The sequence below is a fragment of the Heliangelus exortis genome, chromosome 1 (assembly GCF_036169615.1).
Source record: "Heliangelus exortis chromosome 1, bHelExo1.hap1, whole genome shotgun sequence".
In the NCBI taxonomy this organism is placed as follows: Eukaryota; Metazoa; Chordata; class Aves; order Apodiformes; family Trochilidae; genus Heliangelus; species Heliangelus exortis.
Genome location: NC_092422.1, coordinates 182,191,944 through 182,219,574, shown reverse-complemented (window position 1 = coordinate 182,219,574; position 27,631 = coordinate 182,191,944). Strand labels below are relative to the sequence as shown.

Sequence of the window (27,631 nt, the reverse complement as noted above, 5' to 3'; positions counted from 1 at the left end):
TCAAATTGAGTTCTAGCTAGAGCTCCAGCCCTTTCTATGTTACCATTCCATCTCAGTACAAATAATTCAGGATATAAATGAAACTGTACTAAAACATGTATGTGGTCTTTACTTTGTTTACATTTTTACCATCATGACATTAAAAAAAAAAAAAATTGGAAACAGAAGGTAGGCAAGACATCCCCCCTCTAGATCTGTCATACTAAAACAAGACAAGAAAACATCCTGGGCTCTGCAAGAACCACATTGCATACTTGAAAACCAACCCATTTTGGGTTTCTCCTGTCCCTTCAACTTGATAAAACAAACAGGGAGTGATCAAAAATTGCTTTCCCTACCATACATGTACTACCAACAAATTACTATACCAGCACCAGGCCAAGAAGGAGTGACCTGGCAAACATCTTAAACGCAATACAAACAAACCTTGACAAGTGGCTTTAAGATTTCCTACCAGGAACAGGGTGGCAAAGACGTTTGACGTTGGATGTAGGTGAACCACAGCCCTCACACTGTGAGTACAGGGAAGGGAGCAGAGCCCAGGCACTGATTTTCATACAGTGAGTAAATAATGCCACAGTACTGACCTTCTGCAAAACAATTCCATTTGAGAGTGACTGGAGTGACAAAAATTGCTAAGTTTGGATAGATCTGGCTGCAGTATTTCCATTATAGAACAAGAAAGAGCTAAAGATGTTACACAGTATGCGAAGCTTTGGCTTCCCCCTGACACATCATTTAGTTATATTTGTAAAACGGTCCAATAGCTAACTTTAAGAGGTCAAATTTTTGAGTCTAATTAAGGAAATTTATTTACACAAACAATTACAGCCTTGAGTCTGACAATAATGTACTAAATGCTTTTAAAAATACATATATACACACACACACACACACATCGTATTTTACCTTTGTAAAACAAAATATATACTCCCTAGTTCCATTGGACTTTTATATATGTGAGAAACATTGAAAAGAACAACTCAGTAATGCCATTAGTATTTCTGTAAGGTTCTATGTCAAAGACCTTACAAGCACTACGTTCAACTTGGGAGCACTCTCACATCCTATTGCAACACAAACCTGCAAATACAAAACCTCAGGACATGAACACCTGATTATTTAAAAGGGTATTCATTAGACTGCACACCACTGTGCAATGCCACATTTCAGTGTGTCATACATAAATTACTCCCTTTCTAACAGAGTAACTGCAATTTATCAACTGAAAAAAAAAAAAAAAAAGCAATCTATGAAATGCTGTACAATAGCATTTATTCCTCCACAGAAGGTACATGCACACAGCCTCTGCTCTATTTTCTAAATACCACTTTGAAATAAAATTTCTCAAAATGCTCCATGAGTTAATGACTAATGAGTTACTAACTAATGTAAGCATTAATTGACAAAAAAAAACCAAGATAAAAATTCAGTGGGATGCAGGAGGTTTTGAAAACATTACACTCCAGTAGTGGTTTATACCTTGACCACTAGCAAAACCTAAATGGAAGTGGCCTGATTCATGGCATAAACATGCACTGAGCAATAACAATGTTAAACACTGGAATACTTTATTTTAATAAACAGAAACTTCTGAAACACACTTATATGCTGTCATACCTTCAAAGATGTGTTATATAATATTTCATTATAATGAAAAACTATTGTAAACATCTCCCTTATTCACATTAATAAGAAAAAGGTGTTCTCAAATTTCCCCTCATATTGAATTTGTTGATTTCAGCAGCTCATAAATTCAATGCATTATCCTCACATGACAACATACCAGATCTTACATCAGATACATTTGCAATAATGTAAGCAAACAGTTTACTTCTCCAGTTCCAACTGGCAAAAAAATGTCATTAAATAACACAAAACATATTGCTTTATTCCAGAGTCCATAGTCCAGAAACAGAACTAGTTTCCCTAAATGTATGAAAGTATAAAAAAAAAAAAAAAAAAAAAGAAAATGTCACCACATAAACCTCTGGATTTCATTACTATTTGGCCACTGGAATGTTTTGTTTAGAAAAATATAAAAAGCTACAGCATTAACAACTGTATAAAAAGCCAGCTCCAGAATTTGTCTGTATAGAGATGGGAATGGAATATTGAGCCTATATATTAAGAATGGCAAAATAAAGTAACGAAATTCTAGCAATTTTTGAGGAACTGTGGCAGCTAATAAACATACAAAATACATTAAGATCCAGAATATCGATTTTAATTGTAATGTATCAACAAAGCTCCAGCCAGCAAACATATAGACTGGAACTAATACATATTTTACAAGCTCGTGTCTTTGGAAGATCTTTCTCCAGACATAGAATGTATAATGCCTGTTATCTGCTAGTAGATACTTATGGACATAGGTAAACTTCCAGATCAGGAATAAGGAGATGACAGCAGTTAAGCTGTACATTACAGGGTGCTTTTGTAATGAAAGAAAGAACTTTCTGATTTTAGTAGGGGTCAATAAGTGAGGGAATGAAAAAAAGACAGTAAAGGACAAAAAATAGAACAGCTGAGGAAAGTGCAAACAAGCTTCGTGGCTACTTCTGTCACCAACAACTATTCCACCATTGATGAAGACAAAAACAAAGAACATAATTACTAATATGATATATGGCCAAGTTAAAGCAGTAAGTCTAACTATGTTTTTAGGTGAAATGAGATATTCAATAAGAAACTTCAATATTCTGAACAAATCTGAAAATGATCCTTTCCTGGAAAAATTCTTTTCATCTTTCTTTTTCTGTAACTCTGTCTTCCAGGCTTCACTTAGCTTCTCTGCAGCAATATTTCCAGCACAAAAAACTGCCCACACAATGTTTGTCTGACGAAACATGAAGCCACAAAATCCAAGCAGAGCTGAAGTTTTATGGTTACCATAAAGGCACATTAAATAGGCAAAGAGAGTGAAAAATACTGATCCTGGGTCCGTATAATAAAGGAATGTAAAAAAATAAAGGGCAGGAAATGTTGCAAGAGTTAATGTAGACAAGATTCTTTGGAAATCAGACACAGCCTAGAGAAGAAACAGAAAAACACAGTTAACAATGTCCAATAAAAATAAAATACAATTTAAAAAAAAAATAAATAACAACAAAAAGAGCATAATTATTGAAAATTCCATTACAATATAACATCCCTTATACTCTTTAGTTCCATTAGTGATCAAGTATACTACATTTTTGTTAACCTCCTGCTATGTTAACACACAGTGTCAGACTATAAAATGTTCCAAGACCAATGAAAGTATGGAACTTTATTGCAGGTGAGTTAAAAATATAGCCAACAAAAATACACAAAATTCTTTCATATGTCAAGTGTTCACCTATTAAAATTAATTAAAATAATTAAAATCACTGTAGCACTATAATTGCTTTCGTATCTAGGATAGAAGAGGTGCACTAACAGGCAAAAGGGGAAAAAAAAATCAATGTTTTATACCCCTGCAACCTAATAATTATATTCTGTTTATTTGTGAGACAGCAGAATGAATCATTCTATGCTTACACTATTGCCTCCTTTGAAGCCAGTCCACAGAGCAGCCAGTTCCAAGTTTCTAATCTTTAGTGCAGCTCTTACTGTTTACCTTCATTGTAATTAATGAGTTTGAAAAGCAGCTCTAAAGGTTGGAGACCATTAAGTTAAAAACTCCTCCCAATCATCACTTGCACTACATGATGCAATGTAATTCATAACATCAACAAATGTTGTGTGATGATTCTGAATGATGTAGCATAGGGTGAAATAGCCAGTCACCAATTTATCAAAAAGAGGAGTAGAGAAAATACCAAGTTCAAAGAAGTGCCAACAATAAAACTACATTTTCTAACTCTTAAGAGTACTGTCATGAAATCCTTAGTTTTCTTACATTTATATTTTCACCTCCAAGCATAAAATTAGAACTGTTTGGAAAGTGGAAACAATTTATTGAATTTAACCTGATTTTGTATAGTCTTATCATGTGCTTAAATATGAAGAGTCCCCTGTAAGAAAATATAGCAGAAGAAAATTTCTTTGTAGTAAAGGAACCCTTCATTTACTAGGGACAAGGAACAAATATTCTTATGGTTAAAAATTAAACTGAAGATGTGTCACTACGGGGAAAGACTTTGAATAAGCCATTAACCACTGGAACAATTTACCTACTGCAGCAGTGGATGCTCCACCACTTGAAACACACAATATTCTTGTATCCAAGTTGAACTGTTATGGTCTGGATAAGTGGACAGCTAGACAAGTAAAAACTGTCTGGATGGTGAAGTGGTGCCACCCTACCCAAAGAAGAGTAACAACCAAAGTATCATAGGGATCTATACAGGGGCCTGTCCTGTTTAACATTTTCATCAATGACTTGAAGGCAGTGAGAGTACATTTTGATTGAAAGATTACACTAAACTGAGAAGACCAGGCAACATGCTAAAATGCAGAGTTGCCACCCAGAATGACCAAGAGAGGCTGGAGGAATGGGGCAACAAATATTATGAAATTCAACATGGACAAATGCAAATGCCTGCACCTGGAAAGGAAGAAATTTCCAAAATAATACAGGTTGGGCACAGAGTACCCAAGGAGCTGCTGCTCCCTGGGAAGGGAGATGGAAGTCTTGGCAGACAGTGAGGTGCACATGAGCCGGCAGTGTGACCTGCAACTGAAGAACAGCAACAGCCCCCTGGGCTGTATTAAAAAGAGCAGATCAGCAGATCAGGGGAAATTAATAAATCTCTTTACTCTCAGGCTGTACCTAGAATACAATGTCCAATTTTGTGCCCTGCAATATCAAAAGAAGGGCCACAAAGCCAGCTGAGGGCTGAAGCTCCTGCCCTGAGAGGAGATGCTGAGGAAACTTGTTCAGTCTGGAAAATAGATGGCTTTGGGGAATCAAACAGCAGTCAACCAGTTCCTGTGAGGATGGATACAGGTAAAGGGAGCCAGGCTTCTCAAAGTGTTACACAGGGGGAGGACAAAAGACAACAGTCACAAACTGAGATCAGAGGTTCAAACTGGATGTAAGAAAAACCCTCTCCACTGTAAGGCCAGTCAGGCACAAAGCAGATTGCACAGAGAGGTTGTGCAGTCACTTTCCATCCTTCAGAGAGTTTTCCAGGTCCCAGGGTGGTCTGACCTCAGGGCTGGCCTGCTTTGATTTGCCAGGTAAACTTCCTAAGGTCCCTTCCGACCCAAATCATTCTTCAGTTCCTTCTGACTTGAATCATTCTCTGGTTCTAAATATTGACATCAAACCTGTTACCTTTCTAAAGAACATGGTTCAGTTTAAATGCGGCTCACAGGGCTTCACTAAGGATTCACTAGCTGAAGTGTTCTGGAGAATCTTAAGCAATTTTAACCATATGACCATTCAGACCTTTGCATATTAAGTCTGTATGTGTACTAACTTTAACTTTTATTTCCATGGGACTACTTATAGTTATGCACAAGAGCAAATTTTTAGTGGACTGCACCCTAAGAGAGAAATAATGCATAAAAAAAAAGAAAAATCAGAGAAAATAAATAAGCTCCATTGACAGTAATATTTGCAGTTACATAAAATAGAAGCTCACATATGTAGAGAAGTGAAAATACACAGCAATCAAAACTGCCACATGAAACTATTCCGACCATACCTTATTCTTCTGATGGATCTTGAATAGAAGTAAATACAGTAAATAAAAGTTCCCAGCAGTGAAAAGGAGGTTAATAAACCTGAGCATTCCTGCAGAACACACCACGCTTCCTGTCCAGCCGAAGAGCCATGCCGCAGGCTTCACAATTCCCACCGAGACCAGGTACAAGCCTGGCAGCGTGGTGATCATGGGGTCCCACTAGGAAGGGAGAGAGAAGCAGGGTTATGGAGCTGCCACCACAAAAAAATGGAGGAGATGAATGACAGGCTACAGAACCACAGAAGCACTCGGGTTGGAAAGACCCTGAAGGCCATCGAGTGGAACCATCAATCTAACTTTGAGCCCAGTGCTAAACCATGTCCCTGTTACGGTACCACGTCTGTTATGACAAACCATCCCCACCCATCGTTACCTTGGGTGTTTAGCCCAATTCTGGCATTTTAAGACTGAAAATTTTGAACACTTTTTCTCCTGCACAGCACACTACAGCACCGTCAGGTCACAGAAAGCGGACAACAGAGTTCTGGACAAGGACCACACATGATTCCCTTTTCAAAGGGCCCACGGTCTGCTTATGGAAACCATGCCTTCTTATCCACACCCGAGCCGGGCCGGGCCGGCTCCCGCACAGCACCTGGAGGAAGCGGCCCTGGCAGTACGCCTGCGCCTGGGGGACGTGGAAGGCCTCGTCCATGTAGGGGCCGCGCTGGCGGCGGTTGATGGCCGCGAAGAGCAGGCACGACAGCAGGAAGGCTCCGCTCAGGGCGGCGGAGAACGCGTAGGCCCCTCGGCGCTCCATCCCGCCGCCGCCTCGGCGCTGGCCGGGAAGGGGCCGCCCTTCCGGGGAGGGCCGAGCGCGGGGAGGAGGGTCCCGGCGGCGCGGGCTCTCGGCGGAGGGGCTGGCCGGGCAGAGCTGAGGTTTTGGGGTGTGCGGCGGCCGGGCCGCGTCGGGTTGGGTTGGGAGGGCGGGCGGGAGGGGGGAGGAGGAGCCAGGGCAGGCGGGGGCTGCCGGGCGGGAAGGGGTGAGGAGCGCGCCAGGCCGGGGAGGGGGAGGTGCGGCCTGCCGCCAGACCTTGGGTTTCGCGTCTAGGGAGCGTTGAAACCGGGTATGAATGGTTGTGTGCTATTAAAATTGTGTTTTATCCGAGACGAGCCGTGCGTCTTCGTGTAATAGTCCCTGTGGCGGGGACGCTGCCGGGGCCCGCCTGCTCCGGCCGAGCGAGATGGATCTGACCCATCGGCTGGAGCTGTTCCCCGACTGCAGCGTGACGCTGCTCCTCTTCAACCACGTCAAAAATGCCGCTGCTCTACGAAAAAAGGCCATGGAAGGGTCTATTGAAGGAGCACTGATCAACCCTGCGATGGTGAGTGTGTGCATGCTTCGGTCGTCCTGTTCGTACGGGTTTTGAGGGCAGTGGGAACTCCACGAGGAACGAGCTCCGCTGCCGACGCCGTCCCACGGGTTGCTGTACTCGTACGGCGCTTTCTCTATGAAGATGCCCTTCCTTTAATTTCATGATGATATCGCTCAGTGTAAAGGTTCATCTGTGTAAAAGGAAGAGCCGTGGCACGGTTCGCCAGAACAATTGTCGTCTTCATTCACTTCAGATCTGGCTCGGCAGAGCTATTTAACTCCAATCGATGAAACGTAGTGCTAATGGCTAAACTGTCCAAAATCTGCTCTTTGGAGCCTTTGTGCTCACTTAAACACCTAACTTGTTTCTTGGTCTTTTTTGCTAGATTTAGCAAAGCAATAGTTACGAAAGGAAACTCAGGCAGTTTACTGACAGAAGATTTATTAATGTGCTTCTTTTTTCAAAAGTTTTAAAAAACCTGCTAGAGAGAGTGTAATCTTTATTTTTATGTCAAGTATTACCCCACTCCAGAAATAATCCAATTGATTTTGATAGAGCAAGTCTCACTAAAATTACTGGCGTGATGCTGTTTTGCTCATTTTTACAATGGCATACTTAGGCTATAAAGTGGTCAGATTTTTTATAGAATTCAAAATAGTATGTTAATTCTCTTTAACGTATTCTGTTGTGTTTTACAGATTGTAGATCCTTTTCAGATTCTTGTGGCAGCCAACAAAGCAGTTCATCTACACAAGATAGGTAAAATGAAGACCAGAACTCTCTATGCAGAAATTATTTTCAACCTTTCACCAAACAACAATGTAAGATTTACTGAACAGATGCTTTTTTTTGCTAGAGAACCTTGCTAAGATCCATGCAGCCAAACTAAATATACGTATTCACTTAACTGTTTATCTAGCTACTAATATAAGTTACTGTTATTTTTTATTATCTCCAATATGTTATCTATTGTAGCTCATCAGAATTCCATTAATGTAAATCTGTGTCAGTTTATACTCTTGGTTTATTTAACTCAGTAACTGAAAAGGTTGTTTATATGCAGGAAGAAAATAACTCATAATATTTTGATATTTTTTCTCTTTTCTTAGATTTCAGATGCATTTAAAAAGTTTGGCATTTCAGACAGTGATGAAGCCGTACTCATTGTTGTGGTTGTGGACAGAGAAAAAACTGTAAATTTGGAAGAAATAAGATCTCAGGTAGAAGGCCAACAGGTTTCCCTAGATGAACTCCCACAGTTAACAGATATTGTCAAAGTCAAAAAGGTACGTAGCCAAAAGAGATAACTAGCTCAGAGAAAAGGGATTGTTTATTTAGTTGTCAGATTAACTGTCAATGGATATAATTAACTCAAGGTCTCTTTTTCTTTAGCATAAATTTTTTAAGTGAACTTTGATTATTTATTTCTTAAAATTTTTACTTGAAAAAAGTTGTAGTTGTCCCACCCTGACATCACAGATTTTAAGTCTTCAAATTCTTAATGTCGTCAGGAAGTTGGAACATAAAAATAAATTCCATACTGCTGCCTACCACTCAGGCACTTTGCTTCCTCTTTGCTCAGGCAAATATCCATTTAACTAAAAATAAATTTTCAGTCCCGAACAGTTTAGTTTCATAATCATAGGCACTTAAATAGTCCCAGCATGGGTGTCTAAAACTAAAAATGTGTTGATTAGCTGCTAGGAGCTGTGTTAGGGCATATGTGCTCTTAACAGATTCCCATATGCTAGGTAGGTATCTTGAAGCATATGTGCTTCACTTGATAAAATTCAAGTAACTTAAATCATCTTGATCATGTCCATCAAAGTAATGTTGGGAGACCTACAATTGGACAAATCCTAATGTGGAGCTAAAATTCCTGCTTTCATTCAGTTTCTTATCTTTCCTTTGTCTTGCAGTTTCAGAATTTTCTTGGTTCTTCAGTCCCAATTTTGTCATGCAGTCAGGACAAGATAGGAATTTCCAATGCAAAAATTGGTGGAGGGGCAGTCTCATCTACATATTTTTAGAGGAAATGTGATAATATTTTACTTCCTGACACAGCTTTTACATTTTTCTTACTCTTCTTTTTTTCTCCAGATGTACAAAGTTACTCCGCAGGAAGAAAAGATCGGCACCTTAGTGGATAGCATTGTTTGCAGAATGTCAACAAAAGATGTTTTATGAAAATGTGAAAATAAATTTTTATTAAAGGAAAAAGAAAGCTTTTTAAGATGTAAAAACACTTTATTGCAATTCGTCCTGCATTTCACTACAAAGCAGTGCAGTACTGAGTAGTTTGATGCCATCTAAGCTTTAATGATGAGAGACCACGCTTTGAGAACAAGGATAGGCAGGAGGGGCACCACGGCAGGCAGTGGTGGGGCAGTGTGGAGCAGGGGCATCAGGGATGTGCAGAACTGTGAATAAAGTCAGTATGGATGATGGTGTGTGGTGGTGGACTGTTGGATGTCATCAGATGCAGCATAGTGATGAGGTATTGCTGTGCTGTTGTGGTACTGTAGCTTTGGCATTAAAAGGAGAATGAGAGGTGCTTCTCTTTTATAACACTGAATTACACATAGTGATGCTGACTTCCTATGGGCTGGTGTCTGTGTTTCTGTATTTAATATGGAAATCCCTAGCTTCAGTTTTCCATTTTGATTTTGGTTCTTTCCTCAGTTTAAAACATAGTCATACAAATACCATCCTTTGCATCCAAATCAATGGCAAAATACTTAGCAAGAGCAAAGCGAATGACAAGGCTTACCAAAAGAAATTAATAAAAAAATTGCTGTGCTGAGTTCTTGATTTAAAGATGGTTTTATAAAATGCATCATCCTCTAAAGGGCATTGTGAAGCAGTAGTGAAAAATAGAACTTGGAAAGACTTGAGTCTTCTGAAATAAAACATGTAACATCAACGTGTGATAATGACCATGGGAAATAAAAGACTTGTTTTCTTTTTCTGACAGTCCAATTGGTACATGGAATATATCACCAGATTTGCTGGCTGAACTGCTGACATTGTTTGTGGTAGCTTAAAAGAACAGCAGATGGGTATGTTTAAACCCCGGAGCCTTTTTAGAACATGGAATAAAACATCAGTCAGATCTCTTTTTATTATTTATTTCATGTTAAAGATTGCTGCCTAACAGTTGATACACATTACAAAATAGGGTTCCCACTTTCTACTGCTTGTCAGTCTATTTCATTTGTGTCAAAACAGTAAATAGTTTGTTACTGTTAACATGAGTTAAATTATGAATTTGTAATTTTCTGTGAGATATGAATGAGCTGTTTTCATGGGTGGATTTACTGGGAGTGGTTTGGGGAGCTTAAGCCTCCATAGTATCAGTTGGATAGATGACTTTTGTCTGTTGACAGTGAGAGACTTTGCCATTGCCCTGCAAGAACACAGTGTTCCCCCTACTTCTAGTTGCATTACCTTACTAAATTAAACAAAAAATCTACAAAGACTGTTAATAGATGTAGATTTGGTTGACCCTGCAAACTTAGACTTGTCTTTCTGAACACACTATAAATTAGTAAAATTGGATTTGCAATTTATCTGTTAATCAACCGTTCCTGCTTTCCACCAAAGCAAAAGTTTAAGAAAGAAAAATGTGTTCTATTTTGTAGCTTAATATATGGGTTGAGGTATCCATGCCAGCCTAGATACATTTTATAGCTTAAAATATTATTTTATGATGTGTCTTAAGTGTAACCATGAACCAACATTTTCTGTGAGGAGTTTGTAAAGGTCTCCCTTCCCCTGGCTCATGCTGGCCCATCAGGTGCTGTTCTTTGTCTACCCTTTCTTTTTCTCATGGTAGCTGAAGCCCCTGAATAGCTGTACATGCTCTTCAAGAAAATTTATAATTTTGTTAATGAAGGTTTTCAAAGTACTTCCATGTTCTACTACTGCCTCCACCAAACAGGTGTCTCTGGTGCTCCCCATACTTTGTAAGCACTCCCTAAAGTTTGCCATTCAGGACTTCTCAGAAACATTTTGGTTTACCTGGCCCTCCTGCTTGTGGATGGATACCAGAATGAGACACACAATGTTTATGAGTTGTCCTCAGCTACTACATAATTATTCCCAAAAGAAAATGCCTGGCAGTTCTTTACTGGACACTGTTCACTAGTTTAGGCAAGGGTGAAATTTAGGGTTTAAGCTGAGTGTAAGCTCCAAAGGCTTGAATTATTGTTCACAACAGCCACTGCCTCTCAGAGTTGCCAGTCCATTAACCTGAGGTCATCAGGAGCAGGCAACCATAAAATTAACAGAGAGTTTAACAGAGACTGCCAACCAGCTGCATTTTTCAGAAAGCCTGTGGGTTTTCTGAGTGGAGTTACTTTCATGAAAAAGTGGGAGTGTGGAATTCCACCCCCCAAACAAGGATGGGCTGGTGTATGTTGAGGCTGGTACTGCTGGAAGGTATTAATGAATATATGGAAAAGCAATAAGTGGTTGCGAGTGAATTAAACAGGTTGGTACAGGATCAAAGACCAAGACAGTTGGTTCTGGAAAAAAAGAATGCTTACAAACAAAGTTTATTTCATTATTTTATTCCTTTACATGCCTTTATTACACAAAGGTACTACCCTAAGTTAAAAATACACAGATGCAAGCCCCATGCTCCATACAAACTCTCTTCAGCAACCGTGATGAGAATTTGACTTACTCAGAGGTCATCCTTTCCCTGCAGGATACCTGGTTTTACTGATTTTCTTCCCTGTGCTGCTGTGATCTGGCAGATTTCTTGCCTGTGTATAGTACCTACTTTACCATAGATGGGGACAGATTAGCTTAGCAGAGGTAAAGACTGGACAGCCTAAGATGAGAAAGGGAAAGCTGGGGTGGATATACAAAACATTGACCAATAAAAGCATAAGTTGAACCCTTCTTGCTAGCATACAGTGCTTGAAGTAAGTTTTCTGTACATGCAAAGCATAATATAAGCACATTTATAGTGCAAGCAGTCATATGTTATTCACAAAGCCATGTTCTGTATATCACTGGTTAGATTGCTCTACAGGTTCAGTTCCACAAATAGCAACAGTTAAAGCAGTTTCAAGTAAACTGTAATATGCTGAGACCATTTTTTTTATCTGTGGGATACTGTTAATCAACACAAATATTCCTTTAAATGTTTGACAAACAAAGCATATTGCTGCTATAAGGATGAATCCTTTCTTGACCAGGCTCCCCAGATTGCCAGTAGAAGGATCATGACTATCACAGTGTAAAGGGTATGGACTGTAGCAAGATCATCTCCATGCTGGTGCTTGAACCCAGAGTTACTGTGCCAGGTCTCAATTTTGTTCCCATTGGTTCTCTGTCTGTGAGCACGGAGAGAATGTATCCTGCCATAACAAAAAGATTAAGATTTAAAATTATTCTTTTCTATTAACAGTTCAACGGTGTTTATAGTGAAGTCCAGAGTGTGCATTGTATTATTGACTAGATTTGGGAAAGAGCTCTTCAAACTGTATGGGGTTAATAAAGTGATTTCCATAACTGGAAATACAAAACATATGGTATTTCTCTCTCACCGACAGGCAGACTTGGTATGGGCTTCTTAAAGGACACACAGTGCTCTTGCTGTTGGTACAGATCAGCTGCATGAGAAAATACATATCCTTTCATTTTGCAATATTATGAAAGTAGCAGGGTTTAAAAAAACTACCAATTTCCAAAGCTTTAGTCCATAGCAATAAGCACAGCATGTGCTATGTGAGCTCCCCATCCTGCTCTGATGTTTCTATCTCAGCTTTTCAGAGGGGACTTCCCTCTGAGGTCTGTGTCAAGATATTCATTAGTCCAAGATACCAGTCAGCAATAACTACACAAAAACTATCTGCAGGGTTTTCTGGAGTAACATTTTACATTGCTTTGCCACCTTTCCCAGATGGTTTGAAAATAGAAGTGTTTGTCTATGGCAACTGACCTCTGGTTATTGCTATCTGTACTGAAAAATGACTGCTAAGCCCCAGTGGGCTTTTTTTTTTTTTTTTTTTTAGGAAAAAAAAAGTGGAATTGTGGACATTCAAAACTGGAATGCCGAAGGAATATCAAAACCAGCTTGTGATTTTCATATAGCTTAGGAAGGGGTCTAAGAAGTATCAGATACATTACAGCTCTGGTTCACACATGTTCCTGCTGTTATTATTACGGAAGAGTAGGAGTTAGCAAAAATGTCAATGCAGATACAGGTTACAAGTAAAGAGCATTTAAACACAAATTATGTTCACATACTTGTGTACACTTGGAAGAGAGATGTCAAAATGGATTTGTTAAAAATTAAAGACTAGGAAGTACAATTTGCAATAGTAATTAATAAAACAGAAGTTCTGCAGCTGAGGCTTTACAGAAAATAGCTGCACAATTAGAAATACACATTTAACACTCCTATTAGAACAAGAGCTACCTTCTATCTTGTGTAACTGTAAATAAAATAACAGTTTGTGATCACCTGCCAGCATAACATGAAGACCACAAGAAGAATATTCTCCCAATCAGCAATTTGCTTTCCTTTGCCTACCTGGGGGGAATGCAGGATGAGCTGCTTACCTCCTGGAAACATTCATGGTGTCTTGGTGATTGAGTTCCCAATGCATCAGATTTCTTCTTGCAGAGAGGAAAAAGCTGTCCTTTTTAATCCTCTTGTTTCCATGCACAAAAGAGGAAAATCTTCACCCAGTACCAAAAGAAAGAACCTTTCTTCCAGGCCCATCAACTTGACCAATGCTAGTCTGGGAGTCCTTGATATGTGTCAATCAAAATTCTCAAATGACTGGTTTTCTAAAGCTAATTTTGACATAGTTCTTCAAAAAATTCCTCAGAGCAGCTCACAAGGCAAGCAGTGAGTAATCCCAATGACTGTCTTCTTTTAGCAGCTCAGATCCCTTCTTATAAACAGCAGCTCACTGCTAAAGCATTGCCAAATTCATAGCAGCACAAGTAATGCACAGATGGAGAGTGCTGGTGGTGAAAAGCACAGGATGAGCTGTAACTGAGAACTACTTTCTATAAGATCACAGGCTATTTTTGGGTAAAAGTTAGTTCCTTTCTATAACTGTAATTTGGTTTAACTTGGCAGGAGAGAATTTTCAAGCCACCATCACTTAGATATGCTCTAATAGTCAAATCCTGCAATGAAAAAGTGGGTGTCTTCTTTAACAATCTGTTGACTTTTATAACACGATTACATTCAATGAGCAGCCAACTAAGAGTGTTTCAGCACAGCAGAAAACATTTGGACATTTAGATTATTAACAAAGTCACATACATCCTGTTCTTCCCTGACCACCTGGAGCTATAATTCACAAGAGGCTATGCTAATGCTGAAGTTCTCCCAAAAGCTGGGCACTGCTTGGTTACCTGGGTTAATGGTGCTTTCATATAATACATCTAATGGTCCAGTAACTATTTGTAGGACTCATGAAAAAGCACCTTTAAATTTGTAGTTTAGAAAAACAGGCCAAAGTCCTTCTTTCACAAAATAAAATGTGAACACCATTTACGGTGCACATTAGCCAATATATAGGATTCTTGCTATATACTCAAGTTCATACACACTTCTTGCAGGGCTTCATGAAAGATACCAAAGTATAAGTGACCAAGAAGAGAAAGGTTACAAAATACTTTACATGAAAATCTCCGGGTCATGATTAACCATTCTTTTTCAGATGCTGAATTCCACTCCAATGTTTATTAATTAGACATTCCAAAATACTCAGTATGCATCACTCAACTGCAATTTCTGAGGCCACCTATGTATTAGGACTACTGCACAGTATTAAATGTCAGAAGAAATCTGGAAAGAAATCTGGAAGAGCAGTGTTTTCCTGGTGTTTCTTACTGACATGGGTTTACTTTTAGAACTCTTTGATGTCAGCTCATATTGATGACTGTCAGTAGCTGGGACTGGCATCCAGGAATCTTACTATTCCGTATGTCACCTTAGGAACAGGTACATAACCCTTTTGGTGCAGTTAAGTTACTAGAAAAATCATACCCAGCAAAGGACACAAAGCTGTTGGAGGAAACAAAAGGAGACCATCTTCACTCTCCACTATAACTGGCACGGCACTTGGGCCCTGCTAACCAGCAGGACCTTGCAGTCTGCTTCAGGAAAGCAGAGAACTCCTGGGCTCCCTGCAGGTCCTGTCCTAGTGCAGCCGGCAGCCTCCTCAAATAGCAGGCACACCGAGGTTTTCCCCTCCATCGCAGACACCTCCACAGCCGCCAAGGTCAGCCAGGAGAATCGGGCTCCAGATGCACGGATGAAACACCACGGCCGGGGCCTGCACTTGAGGAGCACAAAGGAGCCAAGGTGCGGCCAGGCCTGCGAGGCCGAGCGGAGTCGGATGGGCCGTGGCACCAGACATGGCGGCCGCCAACCATGCGGCCACCCCCGGCGCCTGCAGCAGCCTTCTGGGCAGCCTCTGATGGTCCTGGGCTCTTTGGTGCTCCAGGGGCCCATTTCTAGTTCAATCAGCTACACAAATTTAACCCCCCCGGACCCGTCCACGCCAGGCTGTCGCTGCCCAGCGGCGGGGCGGGGCGGGACGGGGCGGGGCGGGACGGGACGGGACGGGACGGGACGGGACGGGACGGGACGGGACGGGACGGGACGGGGCGGGGCGGGGCGGGACGGGGCGGGACGGGGCGGGGCGCGGCCCTGACGGCACCACCGGCGGCACCACCGGCTGACTACAGCCCCCAGAATGCCCCGGGGTGGTGGGGGTGTTTCCGTGTATCGTTCGAACCAGCCAATGAGAGCGCGCGGGGCGCGTCACGTGAGCGGGTGGCGATTTCAAACGTCCGGGCGGGAGCAGCGCCCTGCGTTCTGGCGAGCGGCTCCGCTGAGGTGAGGGAGCTGAGGGAGCTGCGTGGCGGATAGGGCCGGCACGGAGCCACGGCTGCCGGAGCCGCTTCCCTCGAAGCCCGGCAGCAGAGGGGCCGTTGCGGTCTCAGGGCCCCAGGCCAGCTGGCCTGAGGTGGGGCGGTTGGAGGTCGTTGGGTGTCCCGGGCGGTTGCTCGCTCGTTGTGGGGCTCCGTGTGGCCTGTGAGCAGCTCCGCGCACCTCGGGAAACTTCGCTGCTCCTTTGTGTGTGTGTGTGTGTGTGTGTGTTTTGGGGGGGGGTGTCCCCTCGGCTCCCGTGGGCTCCACTGAGCTGCCCGGAGAGGGCCCAGTCTGCCTGGTCCGGGCTCGGCGCATGAGGTGCCGTGCTGGAGGGTGGCTCCTGGCTGGCTACTCTCTCGGTAAAGCCTGAGCACTTGGGGTTACGGTAGGGACGAGTTCACTTTTGCTCACGGGAGGATGGTATTTGATGGGTTACTGCCCGCAAGTGAAAAATGCTGTCTGAAACACAGGAGTCTCGGTAACCCAGGTCTTACATTAATGCAGTTTCAGATAATTCAGCAGCGTGTTTCAAGAGAGGATGGTGAGATGCGTGCATCCCGTAAGCTACGTTTGTGTGGCAGTCCCTAAGTATAAGAGTCTTTAAAGGGAATATTTAGCTCGCTAATTTGGCAGTATCATAAAAGTGGGACCTTATTTTTTAATGAGGTCCCATTTTAATAGTTTGTGAGCTGGTTTTAAACCTACTGCATAACTAATTCTGTATTTTCCAGACATTATGGAGGCAGGAAAAGAAATGGCAGCACATTGCTTAAGCCATGCAACTGAAGAAAAACTGGATGTTGGTGTGAGCAATGGTAAGTAGAGAACATGTTGGGATATTTTCTTTGTGGTATATCCCTTATGAAAAATTAGCTCACTTTATATCAGTAGACCTCTTGTATCTGCTTTTTATCTTGTTTTCTGAAGTCACTTCCTTATGATGATGATGATGTGCTGCTGTTGCCAGTCTCAGACTTAGAAGCCTTCACAAGAGCTTGTGGAGCACTGGTGCTAGAGCATATATGGTAGTGACTTGATGCCCTCAACCTCTCTTCTACACATCTAATCTGAGGTCTTCTCTTTTCCTTTACTGTCAGTTGCTGATTCAAATAATTAGTGCATTTATTTTAGCTAATAGGAAAACCAATGTTTCTCAGTGGCTCCTGGTATTGTCCTGTGGTGGTCTGAACAAGAAAAGAACTGACTGATAGATAGCAGAGCTGCATTGTCACATAGCTCTAGGTCATTCATATATTCTCACTTTTCCTGACTGAAAACTTCTGATACCCTTTCCCACATACAGATTCCATGTTCCTGTTATGGATGCTTAGGAATAAGCATTGAGACCTTTCATGATATTTGGTTATCTATCACAAGTATGATCATTTTTGCAGCTGTACCTTCAATTCTTTGACATAAACAATTTTTTATTATTCTATTTTTTTAAACTTTGTAGCTAAAACTTTATTTGCCCTTTGATATCTAAACTAATAACACATCATTTTTATTGCAAATATTGTGAATCCCATGACAAAATCCTTGTTATAGTTTCAGACTTTCCTCTTCTGACTGATGAAAAGTTTGATTTTGACCTTTCACTCTCTCCAGCAAGGTAAGTGAAGGGTCTTACAGGTAAATATACCTTTGAAATGGATACACAGTAGGTGCTGGGCTAACTTAACTTTCTTCACAGTGGAAATGAAGATGAAGTTTTTGTTGGACCTTTAGGACACAAAGAAAAATGTATTGCTGTCAATATTGAAGAAACAAAAAGTGCTGAAAAGACCGTGCCTGTTTCTGATGATAAACTCATCTGGAGCCCCCTTACAGGAGAGAAATATGTGGAAATTTTCAAAGAAGCTCGTTTGTTAGCACTGCAAATTGAGACTGGAAGCAAGAATGAACAAACTAAAGTTAACCAAATGGAAGAACATGAAAACAAAATCATAGAAAAATTTGTGGAGGACTCAAAGTCAAAACTGAAAATACTGAGAAACCAAACTATAGAGACAAGTCCCAGGGCTGTTAAGAGGGAGACTTACTGTGTGTGGGATAGCCCAGCGTGTCAGCTGCCACACTGTTTTCCGAAGGAATCGGATGAACATCTATCAGATGATAAAACTCATGGCCTTCCTACTCCTCCAAACAGAAGCCCTGTTCAAATGTGTGTATCTGCTGAAGAAATTGCCAGCTCCTCTCTGACACAAGAACAGAAAACAAATGAAAGAAATACAAAGGAAACTGGCAAGCTGCCAGTGGCACAACCTTCATCCACTCTTGGGAAAAGCACTTTGTTGACTATGGAAAAGGTAAAGACAGTTCCTGGGAAACAATATTTTTCTTAAACATGGCCTTTGTTTTTAGGAATGCTTAAACTGTCTACAAGCTTTTTTTTTTTTTTTTTAAAGTGAACTTTAAACTTTTGATGTTTCTCTACCACATAAAATCCTTAGGTAGGAAACATTACTATACACCAAAAAAAAAAAAAAAAAAAAAAAAAAGGAAAGAGCAGGTACTGTGGTATAGTAGCCAACTAGTTTCTTCCATGACAATGTACAGCATCTGGCAGGCAAATTTATTTTCCATTATATTCTGATTTTGTGAATGACATCATTCCTGCCTTCTGTTTTAACACTGTTTTGGTGCTGGTAAAAACTACTACTCTGTATTTAATGTGCAAAAGTGGCTATGTTTACTGTTAACCCTTGCCATGGAGGTGGGGAGTGAGCCCACCCTACAATTCTTTTGATATGGCAGGAAAACCTTCTAGATTTAGTACAATTCACAACTTGTGTCAATCATGAAAAATAATGGTAGCACATCTAGGATGTGGCTATGTGACCAGCTAAAAGTAAATTCTATGAGAGCAAAGAAACAGTTGTTAGTAACCTTGTGTCTACAAATCCCAGTCTCTAAATCTAATATCCTCTAAATCTAATATCCTCTGGATTTTATTGCTTTACATCTTATGACTTAGACTCCAGTACGTGCTACAAAATTCACTGCAAATGTGATATTGGCTCCTTGGGAACCATAACCTATGGAAAATAGGGAAACCTTTGGTACAAATCTCTTCTTGATTTTGAGTGCTGTAAGAAAGAGCAGAGTCTTAATCCTTTAGCACTTTCTAAATAGATGGTTTGGATGATGCAGTCTACTATTGTAGTGTCCTGACTTTTGGAAAGCTTGAGTAAAGCAGCATGAGTAAGATGGAGATCTCATAGTTGTGAGGAAGAACTGCTACAGTATGTAGGTGAGGATGATCAGGTGAAATTTGTGCTGATGAATTGTTGCAGAAGTGTTCAAGCATGATTTGGTACTTAGCAATTACACTCTCTAACTATATTAGTCTAACAACTAAGGCTTGACTGGAAACAAAGGCTTTTTCATTGACTGTTGTCTTGGTTTCTTAAGAAAATCAATTTGTGGGGAAGGTTTAGTGCTTTCTAGAAACACTACAGCTTTCAAAACATTGCATTGAAATTTGCAGGCCAAACCAGGAAAACATACTAATATTTCTGCAAAAAGAGACATGAGCAGTGTGGGATCATCTGAAGAGCTGATTTCTGATAAATCCAGTGTTCCTTCAGATGTCTTTGAGTCTTCAGTCAGTAGCAGTTCCTCAATGCAAGACAAAAAAGCCCTTCCTGCACAAAGTAAGGTAATGGCAAGCATTCTTAGTAAGAAAATAACTTTTGTCATCTTCTAATAAAAACCTGACTCTAGATTACTTTCTAATGTAAAGCTAATATTTTACTGCAAAATGATTTTAAGGAAAAGTAGTCTGTTCTATAATTGTACTTTAATGTGTGTTTTAAGTCTATAACACAATAGATATACTTAAAAGCAACTATACATGTGCTGGATTAACAATCATTCCCTTTGCTTTTAAAACACTAGCTGCAGGTAAGTGATGAGGAATTTTATATAAGTTTTTTGTGTGTAGTTAAATATACCATATGAGAAGGTTGCCATTATTTGTTTGAAGGTAGAACACCTTGAGCTGTCAAGTTGTTCTGAAAATTTAGATACCTACTTCCATGCTGCATGCTGCTTCACTGAACTGCAGAATGGTTGACATTGAAGGGCCCTCTGGGGGACATCTGGCACAACCACTTCCTCAAGCAGGGCCACCTAGAGCTGGATATCCAGGATCCTCTCTAGAGGGCTTTTGGATATCTCCATGGATGGAGACCTCAACAACCTCTCTTGGCAACTGTACCAGTGCTGATGGCTCTCACAGTTAAAAAACCTGTTTCCTGATGCTCAGAGGTAGAAAGGTAGAACCTCCTGTTTTTCTGTTTGTGCCCATTGCCTCTGGTCCTTGTCACTGGACACAGCCCTTTCAGAGATTTGTATACACTGAGGAGATCCATCTTGTGCCTTCTGTTCTCTAGGGTGAACAGTCTCAGCTTTTCAAGCCTTTCCTTAGATGGGAGATTTTCCAGTCTCTTAACCATTTTAGTGGCCCTTTGCTGAATTCCTTCCAGTAGTCCCAAATCACTCATACTGGTGGGTCTGGAACTGGACACAGATCTTCAGGTGTGGCCTCCCTGCTGGAGGGGGATGGATCCCAGGATATGTTGGTGTTCTTCACTCAAAGGCACCTTGCTGGCTCATCTTCAGTTTGTCCCCCAGTACTCCCAAGAGCCTTTTGCTTTCTAGCTGGTAGGTGTCCAGAATATACTGGTGCCTGAGGTTGTTCCTTTTATTCTTTAATCCCTTTAAGGCCATACTCAAGTTTGTGGTATGAGTAAAAATAACAGTCCACCTCCTAGATCTGGTGTTACAGTTCTGTGCAATAACCCAGTTATAACAAACTGTTTCAAAGAAAATTCTAAAAACTAATCTGCAGAAGGGATTTCTCTAAAATTCTCAAATGAAAAGCTATTACACCAAAAAAGAGCATGACAAAATAATGTTAATAGTGTGGATTAATTTTTTTCCTTTTGAATAAACTATATTCTCTGCTTTAGCTTGGCTTAAAGAAGATAACACATCTGAAGCTTCCTGGTGTTGCCAGTGGTCTCCCAAGAAAGACTTCATCATCATCATCTTCATCAGTTACCAGCATGAACTCAAGCCTTAATTCAAGTTTACCCATTTCTCCCATAGGAAAAAATGGTAATCATTCTTACTGTAGATTTCTGCCACAAATTAATTTTGAAGTATGGCTGGAACTGTGATTTTTGGATGTTTTAATGATGTCCAGTACGTACAAGTAGTAGGAAATATTTTGAGTGGCGAAGAAAATTTTGTAGTGTAGCCTAATAAATTCCTGTGAAGTAAAGATAAATCTTATACTGGTATCACTTGTAAAAAGTGGACTCATGTAAGCCTGATGCCTACATGTAAGGGTCTGAGCTAGAAAGTAAGCAATGCCTAGGAAGCCTGTTTGGTTTGCACAGAATCTCTGTTACAGCCAAGTACATGAGCTTCTGATCTGTAAGCTTGTCTACCTTAACAACAAAACCAAAAAACTTGACATCAAAACAGCTGAAATAAAGAAGGAATGTGGAAGGCCTAGTCCCAAGGTCAGAGTTTCTGTAAGCCTAATAAAAGGATGAGCTTTACTCAAGGAGATTTGAAAAAAAAACAAAAACCAATCAAAAACCCAGCAAAACAAAACCCAAAAAAAACCCCACAACCAAACAAAATCCCAGTAAATCTCTGGGGAAATAACTGAATATGACCCAGAGGCTTATGCTGTAATGAGGACATGAATTTGACCCTTTCAGTAACCCTCAAAGGAGCAGGAAAATAGTCTCCTAAAATTACTCGCAGATCAAGATACCAAACTACTGCAAATTTTCATTTTATACTTTATTTATTGATGGATAATATATCAGTAAAAGTTAAACTTTAATAATTATTCTATATGATAGGAGTGTCTAGTCAAGATTCATCCTATTATTTAAAGTAACCTACTGACTGAAAGCACACACAGAAAACTGAGGAAAGCACTTGTGAGGAGTGGCTTTAGCCTGTGGTCTTAGTGTAACTGGAGCTATTACCTTGAATACCTGCTTAAGAGCCAGCTATGCTGGGAGAAAATGTTGAAAATGTAACTTGAATGTGCAAGATGTCTTGGCATTCCTTGCATATTCTTTGGCTTGACTGCAGTAATTCAGGAATTTGGTAAGGAGCCTTTCCAAAACAGGCAAATTGCTGATTAATTTAGGGAGTAAGTTTTCTGTAGTTCTATGTGTTCTCCTTGGACTTGAGTTGTTTGAACATAGCAATTTACAGTATTTAAATTTCTTTCTTTCTTGTGTGAATGTAATTGCTCTGCTTAGTCAAAAACTTAGCAGTAAGCAATGATTCAGAAGTGTAACAACTTTCTATTTCAGGGAAACTGAGCTTGTCTTCAAAAGCCAATGTGAGTGGCTCTAAGCTTTCCTTTGTCAGACCCACCAGAGTGTCATCTCTGCAGGCTGCTAACACTGAGAAATCCAGGAAGCAAGAAAGATCAGCAAGTACTCCCAAAATACCTAAACCTGTAAGCTTGGCTAAATCTTCAGCTTCTTCAACATCATCTGAGGCTGTTGGCAGTGGAATTCAGAGGCTGAGCTCTGTCCCCAGTCTGCAGAAGCTAGGTCAGCAGAATAAAGATGGAAATGCAACAAAAGGAAACCTGTGTCCAAAGCCCAAGGCTAGAGTTCTGTCTGTTCCTACAAGTCAAACTAAGGGTCCAGTGAAGACTGGAGGTAAGCACTGACTTTGCATGACCAATTGTCTTTGGCTATTAAAAGCAAATGTTACCTTCATTGCTTATAATTTATGAAAGCTATAAAAATGTGGATAATAATTAACGTTTTTCTCTTTAGATACACCAAGCAAATTGGCACCAAAAGCAGCACCATCTCTTGGATTAACATTTTGTGGCACTCCTGGAAGGTAGGGCTTATCCCTAAATGGAGGTACTGAGGCACACTGCTGATCATGTAACATGGTTGGGAATTGAAACTGAGGTCTAGTCCCTTGAGACCCCACAGGCTGGCTGTGTTGGCATATTGGCCAAAAAACCAAACCACAGCCCCACCCAAACTAAACCAACCAACCACCCTCCCATGCTGCTCAGAAGTAGAATTTCTTTCCAGTGCAAAACAGACTTGAGTCATTCATAAAGGAATTCCTGTGAAGCAAAGCCTTTACTGTGCTGTGATCATCAACTTTATAATGATTCCTGTTCCCTTACTGAGCAAAGGGAAACTGATTCCCGTGGTTTGGTAGAAGAGGTTGAACAAAAATGTTTCTAGAAGCTTTTGGCTGATGCACGTTCCTTTTTTTAGTGCCATGGCAGTCAGCACTCCTATGAAAGCCTCAGAAGATGGAATCTTTCAGAATTTTTGTCTTCCTGAGAGATCAGTCTCTATGACTCCTGCCAGTCTGAAACGGTCTGGCTTACCTACACCCGCTCGTCGCATCTCAGGATTTCCACCAGTGACCCCCAAATCTGCACCAAGAATGTCATTCTCTTCACGTGCTGCATCTGTTCACCAAAGTTCCAGATTTTCTACCAAGAAGACTCTAACATCTGGGTAAGACAGAAATCCTCATTGTATGAAATCAGTATTCTGGGCAAACTGCCTCTAATTCTTAGGATGATGTTCAGGTTTCAAGGACCTCTGCTAAATGTTATAAGAAAGGATTTGAGCATAGATGCTCTATAGGCCTAACAAAGTTATATCTGCAAGCCTTACTTAGATGAATCAATGTCTAACACTGAAGAATTATAATCTCTAACAGGCAGTTTCTATTTCTTGAGGTTGCAGACAACTTGAGAGTTGTATCTGATGCTCTGACTGGAAACAAATGTTATTTTGCTATTGACTTTCAGTGAAGGGAAGTAGCTGGTTAAAATAAGCATTACTTTTAATCTTGTTTTATACTGTTGCAAACACTTCTGTAAAAATTGGTTTGTTAAACATCAGTCAAAAAGCCTAGAATTAAGTCAACTGAATTTCAGTTTCTGAGCAGGTTTACCTATGTTTCATTTTAAATTATTGGTTGCAGAGTGGGTGAATCCTACACTATTGTTAGTTATGTTTATCTTCTGTGAAAATTGTTGCTTTCACAGTATCAGCCCAACATCTTCTCAAGAGTGCCATATTTATGTATGCAGGCTTGCTTTATAGTTGGTGGAGATGCACAACATTAAAGCAGGAATGATTCATGGCTAGAATACTCTTCCTATATGTCCCATTACTTAGGCTAAATGTCCCAAATCTTTTCTCTGAAGGAAACAATTATTCTTTCTACACTGACAATATCATACTAATCAGATCAAAACCCCCCTAGTCATCCATGTGGTGTAGGTACTTCCTCTCAGCAGGGACTGAATAGTTTGCTTAACAATATATAATATCAATATCTGTTTGCTAATTGTTTCTTCAAAGTCTAAAAAATCAGAATACCATGTCTGACATGTAGGCTGCATGTGTTTGTCATTTTAAAATTCTGATTCATTCTGAAGTCATCAGTAGTTTTTGGGATTGTTTTTGCATGAGTAGGGTATAAATTTATTGCAGCATGAAATATCTTTGTATTTTTCAGGCAATCAGCATACTTTTGGATGAAAATATGGGAAGCCTTTGGTCATTAAAATCTGGGGTTTAAAAAGGAAAAAGTTAGGTTAGGGGATGGTCTTGTCTGTCTTGAGTAGTTCATGCTCATTAAAGATCTCAATCATTGCCAATGCTCTCTTCCCTAGTACAAAACAGACAAAAGAGAATAAGACATGGATATCTTCTGAAGATGATGTATCTCCTCCTCCTGTGCTACCTCTTGCACTTAACTTCTCACCAGAAAAAGATCCTGCAGAAGTAGGAGAAAATGAATTAAGAGAGGCTGAAGTACAAAATCAGGTGCCTGAAGAGAAACAAACAGAGGTAAGCAATTACAATAGATTTTCCTACAAAACCACTAAATACACTGCTTAAAAAGAAATCACTTTATCTCAAGATGAAGGATAAGTAGGAAAACCACTTCAGTACACACAAAGTTAAAATGGATTCCTGCGAGGGATATGCACCCTCTATTAACTGTTTTTAGCATTGAACTTCTGTTCATTGTTTTCACTAATTTTATTCCCCTCTCAAAGCTGAATGGTGAAATACTTGCAGGTTTCATATTAAATTTTCACTTCTGGATAACTTCTTTGAAATCCTTGTGGATTTGATCAGAAGTCAAACTGCCCTCACTGTCAGAGGGCAGTTCCTATTGCAGCCATAAAGGGACCTTTTGGGGAAAAAAAATGCACTCCTGTAGCTAAATTCAGTAACCCTAAATCTGCATGCAACAAATGAGGATCTGACCCTAAAGCCTGTGTAGCAGTGAACTTAGTGAAGTGTCATGTACTTAGACCAGCAAATATTTTTTCCTCTCTCCCAAGAATCTGCTGGCTTTGTGTTGAATGCTGGCACTCCACAGGCTTTAAAGAAAAAATGGAACTGGTAGTTTTGAAATGTTAGCCTGTCAAAATGGCTATTGACTTACAAATATTCAGGTGCAGAATAATCTGTAGATTAATTAGTTGATGTTACTGCATCAGGATTTTCCTTGTTAGGCTTACTTGATGAAGCAAGCTATCTGTTATAGAATTGCCTAGTGCATGTATAAAAGAGTTAAACTGGACAAAAGCATAATTCAGTTTGGAGCTCCACAGAATAGTTTGTATGGCTAAATAACATTGCACAATAATTGTAGTCAAGCCATTTGAATATTAAGAAAGTCATTACACTTCTGGTTTAAATTTACCTTAACTCTGTTTCTAAAAGGAGACTTGTTGTATGCCCCAAGGAGCTATTTTTGTCACACTGCATTTTCTCTCTTTAATGCTACCTATTGGTAGAGCACAAGCTGAGGGTTTTACACTGTGTGCAAACAATCCTGCATGAAAAATACCCCAGCTGTAAATTAAGCCTCTCCTGTGCCTTTTACAGCTGTTTAAGTGCCATTGACTGCCTACATGTTGATGAAGGAAGCCTGGAGAACACAGGGGAAAATCTGAGCTGTCTTTTTTTTTTTTTAAGGCACTGCTAGTAGATATTGAAGTAGACAAATCTCTCCCACACGCTTTGGAATGTGAAAGTAGACCTCTGATTGATCTTTCCAATACTCCTGAAGTGAATAAGATCACTCCTCTAAAGCCCATATTCTCAGGGCAGGTAAAGGTAAGTTTTATTCAGGTCTTCTCATGCACACATGGTAACAGAAAAATGTCAACTGAGTATCATATTGAACAGATTCAGCTATTACACAATTCTTACTCTGCAGACAAGCACATGCACTAAGATCCTGTTAAGTGAAGAGAAACAATGTTTACAGTCAAACAGGGTGCTCTAAACTACATCTTGGCTGAGAAACCTGCAGCTGGGAATATAAATAGGATGGAAGAAGAACTTGAAGTAGTTGTCAAAGAATAAGCACAGAAACAGTTCTAAAGCAGAAACTGAATTGTCTTCAGTAGAGGAGGCTCTACTTGGCTCTTGGTTTTCTTTTTGTGCAGATTTTTAGTTCTTGGCAGCAGCAGTTTATTTTCAACAAGAGCAGCAAAGCTGTCTCTCCTGTTTAACTCATTTTCTGATCCCCTCCTTAGCTGGAAGACATCTTGGAATCTGCTCTAAATTTGACAAGTATTTCAGGGCAAGTGCTTTTTGTAGCCTAGTTTGAAGGGAAATGCTGTTATGTATTGTCAGATGAATGATGGTAACTAAGAAAATAGCCTTGGGTGGCATTACAGGTAGTTGGGTTCAGTGTAATATCAGGTCCTTCAAGGTATCTCAGGAGGATCACACAAGTCTGACTTCTGGGGCCATGTTCAGAGGAGTTTGTAAGTGCTGCCCTTCCTGGTGACAACCTCACTTGAACATGCATAGCACCAAAACTTAGAAAAAACCTTTTAAGGTGAACATGGGCAGTAACCACCTTGTGAGAAGCTTTTGTTTGTCTAAGAATGAACTAGATATTTATAAGCCTGAACCTAAAAGCTTGTGTCATGCTTGTCTGTGTCCTCTGGATACAAATAGGAATCCTAAATGAAAAAAAGTACTTGAAGACTACAATAGAATATTGCTGCAAGTAGTTCTGTACAACAGCTGACTACAAGAGCTTTTTTTTTTCTTTCAGCTAATTGATTTGAGTTCACCTCTTATCACTCTCAGCCCTGATGTAAACAAAGAAAATCTTGATTCCCCTCTGCTCAAGTTCTGAACTCCAGTTTACATGAATTCTTGGCACCTGTGATCTTTTAAGTGTTTAGGTGGTATTCTTCACCCATACAGGTTTTTTTGAGAATGGCTATAGATTATCTGATGAACTCCATTAACAGAATAGTTAACAGTCTTGATTTAGTCAAAACGAGTTTGTTTTAATGGTTCTGTTCATGGATGTGCTGCAATGGATGTATTTAAGCTCTGTTGTTCTAGGAGAAGGGATATTCCCTGTGTTGGAAGCCTGTCTCCTACAAACTGTCCTTTGATTCCTTATCCCCTGTGTGCAATGAAGTTTTAATTTAAAATAAAAGTTGTTTACTAAAATGTTGTACGAAAGAGCAACCTTTTATTATAGGCTTATTATAATATTTCAGTATTTTACCAATAGATGCTAAAATGTAGGTAAAGCTACTGGACTTGGGGTAGCTTTGATACACTGTAGCAAGTTTGGAAATAAAGGTGTTCTGTTGAGTGCTAGAGGAATACACTAACAGCAGAAGCTGAATTTGT

The 27,631-nt window shown here is 40.1% G+C and overlaps 3 protein-coding genes and 1 long non-coding RNA gene across 9 annotated transcripts; 2 read left to right on the top strand and 2 right to left on the bottom strand.

Annotated features, from left to right (window-relative positions):
• Positions 1-1,258: 1,258 nt before the first annotated feature.
• Positions 1,259-6,440, bottom strand: ALG10 (ALG10 alpha-1,2-glucosyltransferase). 2 transcript variants are annotated; one of them, XM_071733861.1, is made up of 3 exons: positions 6,271-6,440; positions 5,637-5,834; positions 1,259-3,031 (listed from the first exon to the last, which is right to left on the bottom strand). In XM_071733861.1, exons 1-3 carry the CDS (start codon positions 6,433-6,435, stop codon positions 1,976-1,978), a joined length of 1,419 nt encoding a protein of 472 aa, XP_071589962.1. In that variant the 5' UTR covers positions 6,436-6,440; the 3' UTR covers positions 1,259-1,975. The 2 variants fall into 2 exon arrangements, with proteins under 2 accessions (XP_071589962.1, XP_071589964.1); XM_071733863.1 differs by having other exon boundaries at positions 2,889-3,998.
• Positions 6,293-9,234, top strand: TPRKB (TP53RK binding protein). Of its 3 annotated transcripts, none has more exons than XM_071733864.1 (5): positions 6,293-6,414; positions 6,785-7,000; positions 7,690-7,812; positions 8,101-8,277; positions 9,092-9,234. In XM_071733864.1, the coding sequence occupies exons 2-5, from the start codon at positions 6,860-6,862 to the stop codon at positions 9,176-9,178; spliced, it is 528 nt and encodes a 175-aa protein (XP_071589965.1). In that variant the 5' UTR covers positions 6,293-6,414; positions 6,785-6,859; the 3' UTR covers positions 9,179-9,234. The 3 variants fall into 3 exon arrangements, with proteins under 3 accessions (XP_071589965.1, XP_071589966.1, XP_071589967.1); XM_071733865.1 differs by lacking the exon at positions 6,293-6,414 and adding an exon at positions 6,419-6,554; XM_071733866.1 differs by lacking the exon at positions 6,293-6,414 and adding an exon at positions 6,642-6,658.
• A 2,311-nt stretch (positions 9,235-11,545) lies between these two features.
• On the bottom strand, positions 11,546-14,495 carry LOC139791533 (uncharacterized). The gene is made up of 2 exons (XR_011723957.1): positions 13,568-14,495; positions 11,546-12,360 (listed from the first exon to the last, which is right to left on the bottom strand). It is a non-coding gene; the product is annotated as an uncharacterized lncRNA (long non-coding RNA).
• Positions 14,496-15,781: 1,286 nt separating this feature from the next.
• GTSE1 (G2 and S-phase expressed 1) lies at positions 15,782-27,448 on the top strand. 3 transcript variants are annotated; one of them, XM_071733860.1, is made up of 12 exons: positions 15,782-15,869; positions 16,637-16,720; positions 17,454-17,517; positions 17,599-18,214; positions 19,396-19,566; positions 20,882-21,029; positions 22,256-22,612; positions 22,733-22,802; positions 23,198-23,446; positions 24,619-24,796; positions 25,940-26,080; positions 27,036-27,448. In XM_071733860.1, the coding sequence occupies exons 2-12, from the start codon at positions 16,642-16,644 to the stop codon at positions 27,117-27,119; spliced, it is 2,157 nt and encodes a 718-aa protein (XP_071589961.1). In that variant the 5' UTR covers positions 15,782-15,869; positions 16,637-16,641; the 3' UTR covers positions 27,120-27,448. The 3 variants fall into 3 exon arrangements, with proteins under 3 accessions (XP_071589961.1, XP_071589960.1, XP_071589959.1); XM_071733859.1 differs by lacking the exon at positions 15,782-15,869 and adding an exon at positions 16,209-16,290; XM_071733858.1 differs by lacking the exon at positions 15,782-15,869 and adding an exon at positions 16,297-16,446.
• The last annotated feature ends 183 nt before the right edge of the window (positions 27,449-27,631 follow it).

Coding starts and splice junctions, on each gene's coding strand:
- TPRKB (XM_071733864.1), top strand. CDS start 6,860: ATGGATCTGACCCATCGGCTGGAGCTGTTCCCCGACTGCAGCGTGACG. Junction 7,001..7,689: donor CACTGATCAACCCTGCGATG/GTGAGTGTGTGC, acceptor TGTGTTTTACAG/ATTGTAGATCCTTTTCAGAT. Junction 7,813..8,100: donor ACCTTTCACCAAACAACAAT/GTAAGATTTACT, acceptor CTCTTTTCTTAG/ATTTCAGATGCATTTAAAAA.
- GTSE1 (XM_071733858.1), top strand. CDS start 16,323: ATGGTATTTGATGGGTTACTGCCCGCAAGTGAAAAATGCTGTCTGAAA. Junction 19,567..20,881: donor CCCTTCCTGCACAAAGTAAG/GTAATGGCAAGC, acceptor TCTCTGCTTTAG/CTTGGCTTAAAGAAGATAAC. Junction 22,803..23,197: donor TTTTGTGGCACTCCTGGAAG/GTAGGGCTTATC, acceptor TCCTTTTTTTAG/TGCCATGGCAGTCAGCACTC.
- ALG10 (XM_071733861.1), bottom strand. CDS start 6,435: ATGGAGCGCCGAGGGGCCTACGCGTTCTCCGCCGCCCTGAGCGGAGCC. Junction 5,835..6,270: donor GCCAGGGCCGCTTCCTCCAG/GTGCTGTGCGGG, acceptor CTCCCTTCCTAG/TGGGACCCCATGATCACCAC. Junction 3,032..5,636: donor AGATCCATCAGAAGAATAAG/GTATGGTCGGAA, acceptor TTTCTTCTCTAG/GCTGTGTCTGATTTCCAAAG.